At 37.1% G+C, this 16,203-nt stretch overlaps 3 protein-coding genes across 9 annotated transcripts; 2 read left to right on the top strand and 1 right to left on the bottom strand.

Moving 5' to 3' along the window:
• Nucleotides 1–1,012: 1,012 nt before the first annotated feature.
• Nucleotides 1,013–5,448, bottom strand: LOC111800642 (DNA repair protein RAD51 homolog 3). Of its 2 annotated transcripts, none has more exons than XM_023684430.1 (9): nucleotides 5,241–5,448; nucleotides 4,114–4,212; nucleotides 3,291–3,413; nucleotides 3,033–3,066; nucleotides 2,864–2,934; nucleotides 2,536–2,756; nucleotides 2,125–2,256; nucleotides 1,462–1,528; nucleotides 1,013–1,345 (listed from the first exon to the last, which is right to left on the bottom strand). In XM_023684430.1, exons 1-9 carry the CDS (start codon nucleotides 5,350–5,352, stop codon nucleotides 1,170–1,172), a joined length of 1,035 nt encoding a protein of 344 aa, XP_023540198.1. In that variant the 5' UTR covers nucleotides 5,353–5,448; the 3' UTR covers nucleotides 1,013–1,169. The 2 variants fall into 2 exon arrangements, with proteins under 2 accessions (XP_023540198.1, XP_023540197.1); XM_023684429.1 differs by having other exon boundaries at nucleotides 2,536–2,762; nucleotides 5,241–5,445.
• Nucleotides 5,449–6,122: 674 nt separating this feature from the next.
• LOC111800641 lies at nucleotides 6,123–10,595 on the top strand. Its single transcript, XM_023684427.1, has 3 exons — nucleotides 6,123–7,791; nucleotides 9,136–9,325; nucleotides 10,234–10,595. Exons 1-3 carry the CDS (start codon nucleotides 6,166–6,168, stop codon nucleotides 10,359–10,361), a joined length of 1,944 nt encoding a protein of 647 aa, XP_023540195.1. The 5' UTR covers nucleotides 6,123–6,165; the 3' UTR covers nucleotides 10,362–10,595.
• Nucleotides 10,596–12,578: 1,983 nt separating this feature from the next.
• Nucleotides 12,579–15,902, top strand: LOC111800624 (protein GRAVITROPIC IN THE LIGHT 1). Of its 6 annotated transcripts, none has more exons than XM_023684408.1 (3): nucleotides 12,579–12,709; nucleotides 13,787–13,837; nucleotides 14,298–15,902. In XM_023684408.1, exon 3 carries the CDS (start codon nucleotides 14,360–14,362, stop codon nucleotides 15,626–15,628), a length of 1,269 nt encoding a protein of 422 aa, XP_023540176.1. In that variant the 5' UTR covers nucleotides 12,579–12,709; nucleotides 13,787–13,837; nucleotides 14,298–14,359; the 3' UTR covers nucleotides 15,629–15,902. The 6 variants fall into 6 exon arrangements, with proteins under 6 accessions (XP_023540176.1, XP_023540177.1, XP_023540172.1 ...); XM_023684409.1 differs by having other exon boundaries at nucleotides 14,268–15,902; XM_023684404.1 differs by having other exon boundaries at nucleotides 12,579–12,718.
• The last annotated feature ends 301 nt before the right edge of the window (nucleotides 15,903–16,203 follow it).

Genomic DNA, 16,203 nt, shown 5'->3' with positions numbered 1-16,203 from the left:
TTTTTTTCTAGGGATACAGTTCAAAATATAATATTTCAATTAACGTGTTTCCTTGCTATAGTTTGATTAATTAAAGTAAAGAATGAAAAATAGGAAAATAGGAAACTTAATTTTAAATTATTTTTGAAAAATGTGAATGAGGAAGCATGGGAAAAAGTCACAATATCAAGAGGTTTGAGAATGAAGGAGGAAATGGCTAAATGAATACGAGCTATAGCTAAAACCCGAAACATAAAAAAAGTATTTTTTATGGGATCTTGAAATCACTGACCACTTAGACCGCATTCATGGTGAACTCACAGAATATCTACTTTTAAAAGGCACTAACATATCAAGATCCAAATTTGAATTGGTTCACTTAGAGGTAATTATGTTTACGTCAATCGTCCACAACTAATTTAATTTTAATGTTAAAATAAACATGACATATTTATTTGTTTAGTAGATTAAAGCGATGGCCATTCATCTTCATCAACCAAACTTATTTATCTAAATAGACTTAAATGTAATATTATGTTTTAAAAAAAAGAGCCCTAGAAATAAAAATTCAGATGAAACCATATTCATAATTAAATTTTCCCATGTTCCTTCAATTATCATACATTTAGAAATTTCATTTCAATGCTTAAATTTTTAATAAATTTTGGAAACATCGTGAGTAATTCAAGAAACCTATGTCACCCCATATTAACCAAATAACTACATAACATATCGGTCTACTAACAAAAATAATTGTACAAACTAATTCTTATAAAACAGCCTTGTTCAAATAATGTAGAACGAAGCATAATTCAACCGATTAAACTATATACGCTCGATTAAGAATTTAGGAGTTTGAATCACACATTGTCTCATAGAGAGACTCACCCCACTTGTTGATCTCGAGATATAGATATATATAATCGAATTGACCAAATGTGAGGGCCAAAAGCATAAGAATCCCTTTTAGCCATTTATGATTTACCGGCTAAAGAGAAAATTCATGAAAAATATTCCAACGGCAGCAAGAAGATAAGGGCAACTTTCAATTTTCCATATCATAGAAGTTCCATGCACTACAACTTAGGTGTGGAAGCAAAACCAAGAATCATTCAGATAATTCCATACTTAAATTAGATGAAGCATGAGAACAACATGAATTCATGTGAGTTTTAAAGGCGTGTCAAATCTTAGATCATTTTGGTTCTCTTATTACTTGATGTAGAATTTCTAATGCCTCTACAAGTCACAGAATAAGGTGCCGATGCAGATCGAAGAGAGGGCGATTTTTCAAGATACGCGTACCTTTCATCGCCATTCCAATATAAAATGATCCGGTTCGTGCAAGAGTGTGACCAGCTATCACCTAATCAACTCAATGGAATCAGAATGCTTAAAGACATCCAAGGGAGTGCAACAAGTGACTGATCAACAATGATTTGTAACAGTGAAAGGTAAGAAGGAGACTTAAAAATGACATACCCAATGCAAGAGTCAATTGGAATGAACCTTCGGCGAACTTAGTGGTGACCTGATTCAATAGAACAACCTGCCGAAGAGTCGAGGAGAAAAAAGCAACAAAGGCAGGGGAAAAACAATAGAACAAATGTAAGATACAACTATTAAAGTTAATACTAGCATGAATGAAAAAAGAAGATACAAAAGAAATTAGAGTGACATATCCAAGCATATATGTGTTTCTCTCAGCATTGGTTGAGGAGTATAGATGCAAATTCAGGATATTGACATGATATGAAAGGGGCATAGGAAGAAAAATATCTTCTTCAAAGATATGGATTTCTCATCCATTTAAATGATTTACTTATATCATGCTGAATCTTGTATTAGAAAAAATGTATCGAGAATTCAAAATATTTCTACATGTTCTAAATGTGACATGATATCGAGAAATTCGAAGTTTATTAGTCAAATACACTGATTTTTGTTATTCCCACGAGTCAAATTGTCTGTGCGTGTGTGTGTATATATATATATAACTTATTCAATGTGCTAGTTTAAAGTGTCCATGCTTGCTAATAAAGTTGACACATTCAACTTTATAAATTACTACTTATGTCAATTTTAAGTTGATACTCTACCATATATGTTAGTATGAAACATTATAATTAGATAACTGATTCTTACGGCCGAATTAAACTTCTTGGCCAGCTTCATCAACTTAAGAGCCATTTCACTGAGTAATCGTGTCCTGAGCGCCAAGTCATCAAAATTTTGGCGGAAATGAAATGTCACACTATCAACTATGATAACCTTAACCTGCAAAGAAATAATCAGTAATTATCAAAATACTTGAACTGAAGGCCAACAAAGAAGATCTAGGAAAAAAATATTGTAATTCAGAGAACTTTTAGGTTAGAAACATCCAAATCAAGAAAAACAACAATTTACTCAAGACAAAAGAAGAAAGCTTCCAAGCAGCATCATTAACGATTAAGCAATGTAATACAAGAAACTCGAACGACAGAACTACACGTATCTGAATTATTTTCCTAGACAGTGATAATAGTTTAAAGAGTTGAAGAAAATTCTACCTACATCTTTGTGCTCCGTAATGAACTTGTCCAGATAATTTACTAGGGCAATTTGCTCTGTATAGCTGCAGACACGAAAGTAAAATATGTTTTCCAAGATATCTTTTGGTTGGATTTGCACTTGATGAGGCATTGCATTCTTCTTTACTAAGACACTGTAATCTGACATATCTTCTATACATGCTTCAGCAATCTGCACAGCACGCTCCACCATAAAGCTCCCTTCTGTATCTAAACATCAAGGAAAGCCATGTTCCTAACTAGATTGCAAATATAGATCGCTAGAAAAAAATTCAAAAGAATTGGAAGCAAAATCTGGAATTGGAACCTACCTATATAAACTGCTTTTCCACCTAAGCCACCAAATGCACCTGGAATTTGAACATTTACAGCAAGTTGAATCCTGTTACTCGATGCAAAATAAACATTATGTCATTTTATTTCTGTATAACAAAGAATAATTTTCACACTGGGAGAGAAACATACAACAAAAATCCATACCCAAGCTGTGTTTTACCGATACCCGGTACTCCACCTGGCAAAAATAAATAAATTAAATATTCATGTCTCAAAAGCATAATAATAAAACATGAGTTGACATTCAAACAAAAAAGGGCGAGATTAAGAAATTTCAATCGAGAACATGAGTTGACATTCCATTATAAAGTGCATTCTTCTTCAGAAAATAAAGGGGAGAATACAATGTACTCATTACACGTAATAATGCAACTGACCAGAGAAAGAATAACAATCACTAACCAATTTCCGTAACCTCACTGCTATTAATTCCTCCACCAAGAAGGTTATCTAAATCTGCACAAGATGTGGTAATACGTGGCAGTAACTGCTCTTTGTGGAGCATATCCCAAGCAGTCTCTGCACCTGTCCTAGATAAGAATTCCAAAATAGATATTTGAAATTACATGGATTGATCAGAGCTGGTTCCACGATATATTAATAATAATTAGAAAATAATGAAGTAATTAGATGTGGAAGTATTTTAAACAGACCAAAAAAAGGATACCCACCAATCAATTGACTGATAGTACATCAATCTATTAAACAACTATGCGATAGTAAATGAACACATCAAGGTATATCATAAGATATCTACACCTTTGATAAAGTATTTTCGATCTATGAGAAGATTGCAACTAATGAGATGATTCAATAAGGAAGAACTTGCTTGGCAGAAGAAACATGATCCACACAAATACATCATAACCAATTAATGGAAGTAAACCACTCTGTGAATAAGTTAACAGTAGCAGTTTTATTTTTTTTTTATCTAAAACAAAGTTGAAACTTCATAAAAAGGAACATACATATGAAAAAATTGTCATTAAAAATGAAGAAAAAAAGAAAGAAAAGAGACAATTTTGTCTATTCATTTAGATAACTACATCTATTTTGAGCAAACTATGAAGTACTCATCTTTAAGAAGAAACTTCCAGATCCAACAAGGGATGACATCAAAAACAAATCACGTGCACCTTATTTTTTATTTCATAAGTCACACAGTTCACAGTTTTCTTCTTACTGTTGCTTTCAAAAAATAAACTACGCAAAGAGGAAACTGTACCATTAACAATAGCACCACTCCCGTCTGGCCTGTCCAGCCTACTACCATGTGATGCAAATTTAAGAATTTCAAAAGCTTCATTGTTTGAGATTTCCAGTTCTGAATCACATGAGACGGCTTGTTAACGATACTCAACATTCACGGACAATGAAAGTGAAAACTAAAGTAACACGACCGATGAAATTGAACAGAAAAGGGTGAAAATAAGTGAATAGATGAAATTAAGAGATACACAATACTTATCATTTCGTGATAACAAGAAAAGAAAACCCTGAGACAAGCTCCTTCTCAAGAAAAATTATTACCGCAAATAAGCTGAAGTGAGTGGATTTTTGGGTTAGATAATGAAGAAAAATTCATGCTTCCGTCCCATCATTATTTAAGATCAAAGGAATTTACATGCTTGTTTAAACAAGGGACGTTGAGAAGATTGAAGCTGAAATAGAACCTTTCGAGACAGAAAAGATTGATTGATTGAAATCTCATACTCAATACTAAATCACTGCCAGAGAAGGTGGTTCAAATTGAAGGACCAATAATAACAAGATGTATGCATGCAAGCATGAAAAAATTTCAAATATCTAGCCTTGAAATATAGCAAAAGGAAGAATGAACCAATGCTGCAGCTAGTTCTGGTCATTAAAACTGTTTAATAAATTCCAACAGGAACATACGGAGTCATAAAATTCCTTGAGGTCCAAAATTCAACACAAATCTAAGGCTCTAAGAAGGACTCAGGAGATTACCGATTGATTATCACAATATATTCATCTATTACCACAATTCAAGGCTCGAAGAGTCGTTTCCTATTTCTCGTTCTCTTAAGATTTCTGAATGTTTTTTCTCTTACAAAATTTCCTAGAAACGTTAAACTTTCCAGCAATGAAATTCATCCTAGTGGTCGAATGATCCGAAATGGCTAATTTCAACCTCCTTTAAACAAACTCGTGCGTCGGATTATATTACACCAGTGGTAAAAAAAAAAAAAAAAAAAAAAAAAAAAAAAAAAAANCACAGAACGATGACATATGAACAAAAATCCAAGGAAAACGGAAAACCGAAGAATTTAAAGCGAAAACAGATGTTGAACAGGAAGTTCGATCAAAAGAAAAGGAAAGTGATGATACCTCGAGCAAGGTCGGAAGGAGAGGCGGAAGCAAGAGAGGAGAGAGTAGTATAGCCTGCTGATATCAGTTTACCTCGAAGCGTAGCGGATATCGGCAACCTCCCGACCTCCATATTTGGTTTCTCTCTGTGTCTCCGAGTAACACTATGGGTTATCGCCGATGAAATGAAAGGAGTGAGGTTTCTACGGCGCGCGCAGGGGTAATTTTAGAAAAATAGCCTCTAAATGTTTTGAATTTGGAGAAAGACCCCTTTCAAAAACTGTTTTTTTTTTTCACCAATTGTGAAAAGACGAAATTACCCTTCTAATTTAAATTGGAGATGGTTTCAAAAATTGAAAAACTAAATTAAATAAAAATTTAAAACATTTCAATAATACTCTTAAATTTTTTAGAAAATCCAAAAAAAATCTTTTTTTTTTGTTTAAAAATCAAATTTATTTACTTTTTTTATTTTTTTCGAAAAAAAAAAAACACAATGTTATATTTAAAGATGTTTATTTAATCGGTAGGACCGCCCCAATTGAGACAAGTAATAGAAAAGAAAACGGGAGGAATTTTTTTCATATTCATCCCTCTAAAACATTATATTATAATATTAAAATTTGAATTTTTAGAAATTATTGTAAATATTATATTATATTAACTTTATATTATAATATTAAAATTTGAATTTTTAGAAATTATTGTAAATATTATATTATATTTTTACTAATAAAATATTATTGAATTTAGTAATATGTTTGAGTTCTCAAATATAAATTATATTAAAAATGTAAATTATTCATTAATGAGATTAATATTTTTAAAAATATATATTTATGAAGATTTAATAAAAGACAACGAACAAGAACAAACTCCAAAATTGTTGGAAGAATTATGAGAAAAACGGACCTCGCCTTAATTCTCAAGAGACAAAGATGCCCAAATGTGTAGCCCACGAACCAGGATGCCTTTGCGGCTTCCTTCTCCAAGGTTCTCCATCTTCTGGAACCCTCCCGCCATAGCCCTTCTTCTTCCACCTTCTTCAACCTCCACGCTTCCATTTCCCTCACTCACAGTCTCATCCGCCATGGCCATGGCCATGCCCTTCTCTTCCTCCTCTTCCAATACCCCACTCGACCAAGACGATCCGAACCTCTCGCAGGTCCTCAAATACCACAACCAAACCAAGCACGCCTTCTCCAGCTACGCTAGAGGCCCCCACGGCCTCGATTGGGCGAACCAGCCGAACCCCTTCCGCCGCTACACCGCCGCCCCTCTTCTCCCTGTCTCCCATTTCCCGATTCTCAAGCAATCCGCCGCATCGGATGATGTGATCGATGAAGCTCCTTCGTATGATTCTCTCTTTGTTTCGTTACCTAATCCGAAAACTGTTTGTAAAGCCACAATTTCTCAGTTCTTTTACGATTCTTTGGCTCTTTCTGCTTGGAAATCTACTGGGTTTTCCACTTGGTCGCTGAGAGTCAATCCCAGTAGCGGGAATTTGCATCCCACGGAGGCGTATTTGATATCTCCGCCTATAAAATCGATATCAGATTCTGGGTTTGTCGCGCATTATGCTCCTAAAGAGCATGCGTTGGAGATTAGAACTCAAATTCCAGATGGGTTTTTCTTTAAATTCTTTCCTGAGAACAGTTTTCTTATTGGGTTGTCGTCGATTTTCTGGCGTGAGGCTTGGAAGTACGGTGAGCGAGCGTTTCGGTATTGTAATCACGATGTCGGCCACGCCATTGCGGCGGTTTCCATGGCTGCTGCAGGATTGGGTTGGGATGTGAAGGTTGTTGATGGATTGGGATATGATGATTTGAAGAAGCTCATGGGGTTGCATACATTCCCCGAGTTCGAAATCCCGTCCCGACCCGTGAAGGGTTCGTTTCCGGTGATCGAATTCGAGCATCCTGATTGTGTTCTTGCTGTTTTTCCTAATGGTACTGCTGATTTTACCTTGAATTACGAGGAATTGAGCTCTGCAATACAGGAATTCACTGAGTTAGACTGGAAAGGAGAGGCAAATTTGCTCAGCAAACAGCATATATGTTGGGATATAATTTATAGAACAGCCATGGCTGTAGAGAAGCCATTAACAGGTGAATGTAGAGCTTTAGTTCATCCATTTCAGAGCAGTGGGGTTATTGGTGAACGTCCATACAAGGATTTTACGGTGAGGGAAGTCGTGAGGAAGCGCAGGAGCGCAGTCGACATGGACGGTGTCACATCGATAACGAGAGACATGTTTTATCAGATTCTTTTACATTGTGTGCCTTCGGGTTCTCGTGGAGGGGAGAAGCAAAGGGAAGGATTGGCATTGCCGTTTCGAGCTTTGCCATGGGAGGCTGAGGTTCATGCTGCTATGTTCGTTCACAGGGTGGTGGGATTGCCACAGGGTCTGTACTTTTTGGTGAGAAATGAAGATCATTTTGATGAGCTGAAGAAAGCTACTAAACCAGATTTTAAGTGGGTGAAGCCTGATGGTTGTCCTAGTGATCTCCCTCTCTATGAACTACATAGAGGTGATTATCAGGCACTTTCCAAGCGATTGTCATGCCATCAGGTTGGTTTAACTTCATTTCTATATGTCTATTGGGTGATTTTTCTAATAGCTCAAGCTCAACTAATATTCGTTGGACTTTCCCTTTCGAGCTTTTCATTAAGTTTTTTAAAACGTGTCTGCTAGGTAGAGGTTTTCACCGCCTTATAAAGAATGTTTCATTCTCCTCCCCAACCGATGTGGGATCTCACGATCCACCCCCTTTGGAGCCCAGTGTCCCAACCGATGTGGGATCTCACAATCGGTTCGGGGCTCAGCCTCCTGTTGGCACAGCACCTCGTGTCCACCCCCTTTGGGGCTCAGCCTCTTTGTTGGCACATTGCTCGGTGTCTGGCTCTGATACCATTTGGAATAGCTCAAGTTCACCGCTAGCAGATATTGTCCTCGTTGGGCTTTCCGTTTTGGGTTTTCCCTCAAGGTTTTTAAAATGCGTATGCTATAGAAAGGTTTCCACACCCTTATAAATAATGCTTTGTTCTCCTCCTCAACCGATGTGGGATCTCACAATCCATCCCCTTCGGGGCCCAGTGTCCTCATTGACATCGTTCCCTTCCAATCGATGTAGGACCCCCCAATCCATCCCCTTTGGGGCCAGCGTCCTTATTGGCACACCGCCTCGTGTCCCCCCCTCCCCTTCAGGGTCCAACCTCCTCGCTAGCACATCATCTCGCATTTGGCTCTGATATCATTTGTAACAGTCCAAGCCCACCGCTAGAAGATATTATCTCTTTGGGCTTTCCCCTCAAGGTTTTTAAAATACGTCTACTAGAGAGAAGTTTCTACACTCTTATAAAAAATGTTTCATTCTCCTTCCCAACCTAGTTTTGTGAAGAAGTGATATGCATTTTCAACACCTAAACTAACCAACCGTCGAGTTTGTAAAGATTGTTTAGCCACACATCGAACGAGCTCTAATGCCCCGTAATAAGCTAAACTTAGCAAGGGAGTGGACACAAAATCAAAGCTATACCTACATAAAGGAAAGAGAAACCATCAAATTTGCACGAGGCAATACTCGAGTCTTGATTCAATGGCTAGATTTGCTAGAACTTATCTGGACAAGCTGTCCAATCAAACCATATGTTCATTAGTAAACACTCAAAACACAACAAATCTAGGCAAACTAAATTTATGGGCACACACTCTAGCCCTCACAAGCTGCAGGCAGCGCATCCGTAACGGTTGCATTTTGATACCATATCGCCTGCAGCTTCATAGTCTCAGTGACCACTGCAATGCCCTTTAAATTTCTTGCTAGTTAGGGAAGTATGCATGCAGAATGTAGATGGGATATTGACATTAGACTTATACCCATATGATGACAACGTTCAAAATACTCATATGCAGGATATTGCCAGTGATGGTTGTTTCAGCCTGGGAATGATTGCTCATTATGAGCCTACACTGCGGCAAAAAGGCGTTTACATGTATCCTCGACTCTTTTGGGAGACTGGAGTTCTTGGGCAGGTGTTATACCTTGAATCTCATGCTGTTGATATATCTGCAACTGGAATTGGTTGCTTCTTTGATGATCCTGGTAAGATCTATGTTTTGTAGTTTCCACTGATCTGCAGAAACTTGTCGTTCTTGTACGTTTTTGAGTTCGGGAAAGAAATCTGTAGAGTAACAAATCGTTCAAGGAATCTTTTGTGAGATCCCATATCGGTTGGAGAGGGGAACGAAGCATTTCTTATAAAGGTGTGGAAACCTCTCCCTAATAGACATGCTTTAAAACTTTGAGGGGAAGCTCGAAAGAGAAAGTCCAAAGAGGACAATATTTGCTGGCGGTACAAATGGTATCAAAGCAAAGCACTGGAAGGTACAAATGGTCCCTCAGGGGGTGGATTGTGAGATCCCACATTAGTTGAAGAGGGGAATGAAACATTACTTATAAGGGTGTGGAAACCTCTCCCTAACAGACACGTTTTAAAACCTTGAGAGGAAGCTTGAAAGAGAAAGTCCAAAGAGGACAATATTTGCTAGTAATGGGCTTGGACAGTTACAAATGATATCAGAGCCAGACATCAGGCAGTGTGCTAGCAAAGACGCTTGGCCCCTAAGGGGGGTGGATTGTGAGATCCTACATCGATTGAAGAGGGGAACGAAGCATTCCTTATAAGGGTGTGGAAACCTCTCCCTAACAGACGTGGTTTAAAACTTTGAGAGGAATCCCAAAAGAGAAAACTCAAAGAGGACAATATCTACTAGCGGTGGGCTTGGGCTGTTACAAATGGTATTAGAGTCAGGCACCAATCGGTGTGCCAGTGAAGACGCTAGGCTCCTAAGGGGTGGATTATGAGATCCCACATCGGTTGAAGAGGGAAACAAAGCATTCCTTATAAGGGTGTGGAAACCTCTCCCTAACCGTCGCGTTTTAAACCTCCCTCGAGTATTATGATGAATACCTTTTACCTCAATCCTTCCTCCATTTGGTTTGTTTTGCAGTGCACGAAACACTTGGGTTGAAAGGATCAAAATTTCAAAGCCTGTATCATTTCACCGTTGGAGGTCCTGTCTTGGACAAGCGAATAATGAGCCTACCAGCATATCCTGGCCCCAACGTGGATGCTTAACTGCAAGGTTATTTTCTATCACTGTATAATATTTCAAAGCCTTAAAGAAACAAGGGACTTTCGTCCTCATAACCAGAGTCGTAGCTTTAAAATGGAAGCAAATTGCTTCTTTAGATAATAAAAGCAAACTACTACAGATAACAAGTAAATTCTCATTGTTCTAGCTTAGGATGAATATATTGTCGTGTAATAATTCAAATAATAGCCAATGTTGAAAATCACATGTGACCCGAATGAGGGGTGTAACAGTCCAAGCTCACCATAAGTAGATATTGTCCTCTTTAGACTTTCTCAAGGTTTTTAAAACGTGTCTACTAGGGAGAGATTTTCACACCCTTGTAAAGAATGTTTCCTTCTCCTCCCAACCGACGTGAGATCTCACAATTCACTCTCCCTTTGGGGCTCAGTGTCTTCGATGGCACTCGTTCCCTTCTCCAATCGTTCCCTTTAAGGTCCGGTGTTCTAGCACACCGCCTTGTGTCCACCCTTTTCTATGTTTAGCCTCTTCGCTGACATAACGTGGCTCTGATACTATTTGTGATACTATTTGTAATGGTCCAAGCTATCAGCATATATTGTCCTCTTTGGCTGGCTTTCTCTCTTTCCCTCAAGGTTTCTAAAACCTCTCTCCTAAAGAGGTTTTCACACCCTTCGTTCTTCGTTCTCCCCAACAGAGATAGGATCTCACATTATTCTCTACTAATTGCTTATAATTCATTTGATAATAACTGCCTCCAAATTTCTTGATTTTGTATTCGCTTGTATTCTACTACAAGTTCTACCTTCCCATCCGCCACAAGAAAATTCCATTACAAGTCTGCGTAATGGACGGCTTCTTCCATCATTTCACTGAAGGAAGCCTTTCCGTCGGAATTTTCGGTGCAATCTCTCCGGATTTTGTTAATTACATTTGAAATCTACTCGCTCAAACAAAGTACCAGGAAAATTCAGTCGGACTGGCATAGAATTGATGAACAATCACCAGAAATTCACCTAAGAAGTTAAGATTCCGAAATAAACAAGTAGAAGAAGAGAAGAATTTTGGCTAACCTACGTTTCATCGGCCGGGAGAAGAGCATCTGTTCTTGGAGTGTCTCCTTCTACTTCCGCCATGGCGGTCGATTCCTTCCTCCAGGCAACGTTGTGGTGCTTCGTTTCTTCGTCGACTCCATATTCTCCATGGCCCTAAAACCAAAAGATTCTTCCGTAATCGATTGGAACACACTAGTCGCAATGAACTGTGCAGGAAGATCAATTTATGCAGCTTGTAGTTTGAAATTATAATTTTTTTTTGTATTGAAACCATAAAATTAGCGTATATAGTTCGAGATTACCTTTAATCAAAAGTCAAAAATTCAAATATTTTCGATTATTTAGCTAAAAGAAAATTATTTGAATCTATTATCTTACATGGTTCAATAATACCTGATCATCGAAAGTTCAAATGTTCAAATATGTTTATTATTTAACTTTAAAAAAATTATATAAATCTGTTATCTCGAATGAATTGAGCGTATATAGCTCAAGAATTCCTTTAACTAGTAGTCGAGGGTTCAAATATTTTTATTATTTATCTAAAAAATAATATAGATTTATTATCTCGTACTATAAAAAAAAATTAATATTAAATTTCAATATTATTTTAGGTAAATATTTCGATATAATTTTTAATACCAATAAGTTTCATTAGCAGCGTAATTTAAATTGATATTTCTAATTTTAAAAGCTTTTTAATTTTAATTTTCGAGATTTTATTATTATTTTTTTTTAAATGATAGACGATGGTAAATAAATAAAATAAAATAAAATAAAATAAGTCAGTAAAAAAAATAAAGCATATTGTACCGAAAAAAACAAAAAGTAAGAAGGCATGTGGTAATAATGATGGATAATTTTGAGAATGTAATGGAAAGGGCAAAGTTGAAATTTCAAAATTTTAAATTATTATAAGATTAAAATAATAATTTATAATTTATAATTTTTTAAGATAAAAGATTTTACTACAGAAATATGTTTTATAACAAATAATTAAACATTATTACAAATAGAAAAAAGTCAATAAATTAAATAATTAATTATTTAACAATTAAAAATATATATATTTAAAAAATACAGAGTTCTTTTGGGATATTAAAATATTATGATTTGTTATGAGTAGAAAGAGAATTTTTAGAAGCACTCGAAAAGAAGATATGGCGAAAAGACGAAATTACCCTTCCTCGTTGCCTTTTTACCCTTTCTTCACCAAGCGGAAGGGCACAGAAAAGGAGAGCCTTCACCGTGCGCGTGGTTCCTCGTTTCAAGTTCCTGCACATTTTCGTTAACTTTCCGGCGATTTTCCGGCCACTGTAAGCTCCGTAAGGCTCTCTTTCTTTACTCTTATAGCTTTCGAGAATCTTATGGTGAGTCGTTGAATGGAGATAACTTTTTTATTTTTAGTTTGCTTTTCCTTGATGTGTTTGATTTGATTCAACGTAGTTTGATTGAGGAGTCTGTCGAGATTTAGGGTTTTGAAGTGGTTGGAAATGTTGAATTTTGTTGTTTTTTGCCTCTCGTTTATATTCTCTGTGGGGCTAATGAATTAGTTGGGACTTTGGTGCCGGAAAGATTAGTGGTAATGCTAATTTTGGGTTGGTTTATGTATGATTGGTTGGGAACTCGAAATTTTAGCTCAAAAGATGTTAGTTTAAGGCCAATGTGTTTGAGATTTATTTTATTCACAGAGGCATCGTGTCTCATAGGGATCTGATCTATTGATCACCAGATCAGTGAAGATGTATATGCTGTAATTGCACTTTTAAAAGAAGTTGTTCAGTGTAATTCTATTGAGATGGAGAAAAAAAGCTTTGAGAGCTGATTAAGACACCGAGACATCCAGCAATTGTGTGATAGATGATCGAGCTATTATTTCGATCTATACTATAATTTTTTTTTTTTTTTATCTTTAGATGAAGTAATCTTGGCCCTAGGGGGTATGCCGGGAGCTGTTAAGACTAAGCATATTGAGCCTAATGTGGCAAGGAACCAACCTAAGAATGTAAATATAGCGAGTTTTTGCTAACGACGCTTGTTGTTTTTTGAGTGGAAGACCCCTCACCACACGTGCATACACAGCCAAACAAAAGAAATTAAATGAAGATATATGTTATTTGGGTAGTTCCATAACATCTTTCCCTAATCAGCATTGTGAGGCTCGTGGTGTACTACTAATCTCCTTTTCACCTCTGACCAATATTTTAGAATTACCGTTAAAGTGTAATATTACCAACTGAATCAATAGTTTTACTAAGGAAACTCAGTGAAATATGCTCTAATGTATTATTATTTCTGGAATCCACCATAAAATGCGTCGAGATTCTAACGTATAAATCAGAAATTGATTCTGCTTCTTCCTGATAGATTGATTTCCTTGCTCTTGTATGTAGGTGGAACCTTACCGTGTTTGCTGGAGCACCTTAATGATGCCAATCCCATAGGTATGCAGATTGTGCCATTCTTTTCTTTCCAATATTTCTGCTAGTTTTCTTATTATGTAAAACGATAAATCGCCAGGTCTGAGGTGGCTGAGAGAGGTGCTTTATGACGTGTGCTATCGTTCTTATCCCATTATGAACCTTGAAATTATTAAGTGAACATTGCTAAAAATATCTCGATATAGTAGGCATTAGAAGTGGTGATTCACTGATAGACCTGACAAGTTATGAAACCTTAATGTATGGTTTACTTTATGCATGCATGAAATCTAGGCTGCATTGTTTTTTAGCCATCTTCAAGAAGGGATAAAATATTTGTATTTCTCGCTTGAAGTACTGTCGTTGTATGGATACAATATTTCATCTGCACCTCGAGATAAAGCAAGCGTTCTTGTGTTAATTTTATCTGGACCTCCCTGTTAATTCCTAGTAGATGTCGTGTACACTGCTTTGGAGATTGCAGGTGGATGATATTGGTGCTCTATTTGAAGGAAGTTTATTGTATTCACATTTTCAGAAGTAGCTATGCTAGTGACTGGAGAAAAAGATAACCAACTCCGTGAGAGCAGTAGCCAGAAGGTTCACCCACAACCCATGGAAGAGGCCATGAACCAGAAACCCGAAGCAGTGGAAGCCCTTATATCAAAGCTTTTTGCTAACATTTCTTCCCTTAAGTCTGCTTATATCCAGCTCCAAGGTGCTCATACTCCCTATGATCCTGAAAAGATCCAAGCCGCCGATAAACTTGTAATTTCTGAGCTGAAGAAACTATCCGAGCTCAAACACTTTTACCGAGAAAACAACCCCAAACCAGTATGTGTTTCGCCACAGGACTCACGCTTAGCTGCTGAGATACAAGAACAACAAAGCCTTCTGAAAACCTATGAGGTTATGGTCAAGAAATTTCAGTCTGAAATTCAAAACAAAGATTCTGAGATTCATCAGTTACAGCAGCAGATAGAGGAGGCAAATCAGAAGAAGGTTAAACTGGAAAAAAACCTCAAGCTTCGAGGGCTATCAATGAAAGATTCAGAAGCTTCAGCAGATGAAAATGGAATTTCCCCTGTAGACTTGACCCCTGATCTGTTTATATCAGCCGTGGAAGGCGCTTTTAAGGCCATTCATGATTTCTCCAAGCCATTGATTAACATGATGAAAGCAGCTGGCTGGGACCTTGATGCTGCTGCTAACTCAGTCGAATCCAACGTCATCTACGCAAAAAGAGCTCACAAGAAATACGCCTTCGAGTCCCACATATGCCAGAGAATGTTCTGTGGCTTTCAGCACGAAAGTTTCTCGATCAAAGTTGACGATCTTGCACTCAAAAAAGAGGATTTCTTCCGGGAATTTCTTTCATTGAAGGACATGGATCCATTAGACATGCTCGGTCAAAACCCGGATTCCATTTTTGGTAAATTTTGCAGGAGCAAATACCTACTAGTAGTCCACCCAAAGATGGAAGCCTCATTCTTTGGAAACTTAGATCAAAGAAATCATGTGGCAGGAGGTGGACATCCTAGAACTCCTTTCTACCAGGTCTTCCTTAAATTGGCTAAAGCAATCTGGCTACTACACAGGTTAGCATATTCCTTTGATCCAAACGTCAAGGTATTCCAGGTTAAAAAAGGGAACGAATTCTCCGAAGTATACATGGATAGCGTGGTCAAGAACTTAATCATAAACGAAAACGACCCGAAACCGAAAGTCGGGCTGATGGTCATGCCGGGTTTCCTGATTGGTGGAACGATAATTCAGAGTCGAGTTTATCTCTCGGGCGTCAAGGTTGCTGAATAAACGAACACGATGAGCAGGTCGTGAAGGGATCGGAAAGGTATGTAGGCGTTTATGTATTTGTTGAATACGGGTTTTCTCTGTTTGTTGTAATATATAGAGAGAGCCGCTGTGTTTGTGTCCTGCTGTTGTTGTTAGGTTTTCTGGTGAAAGAACTCTTAGTTCTCTCCCTGTTCTCCGTTAAGGTTATATGCTTTGTTTTATGTTAATGTATTCGTTTTTCAAGAGCATAGAAAATTAAATTTTAGTACCCCAAAATGTTTATTAAGCTGTCCAATTCTTTGCTTTTATCTCTATGGGATCATTCAAAAATTTTAATTATATTTGCCTTATGCTTGGAATAATTTCGAAGTTTATACGGCTAAAAATGAAGAAGATTCTGGATATTTTTTATAATTTAATCTATTTTAAAAGTTATGCCCTTTTGCAACTTCCATTGTCCGGCTCTCTCCTAAGAGACCCGGGTTCAATTCTCGGCCCTTCACGTAGACGTGGGTAAATGTTTTTTTTCTTCTTTAGTTTACACTTAGGACAGTTTTTAGTGGATATGGTATGATATTAAAACGAGAAAACAACTT

Source organism: Cucurbita pepo, chromosome LG08 (assembly GCF_002806865.2).
Source record: "Cucurbita pepo subsp. pepo cultivar mu-cu-16 chromosome LG08, ASM280686v2, whole genome shotgun sequence".
In the NCBI taxonomy this organism is placed as follows: domain Eukaryota; kingdom Viridiplantae; phylum Streptophyta; class Magnoliopsida; order Cucurbitales; family Cucurbitaceae; genus Cucurbita; species Cucurbita pepo.
Note: the sequence above shows the minus strand (reverse complement) of the source record. Positions and strands in the feature narration are given on the sequence as shown.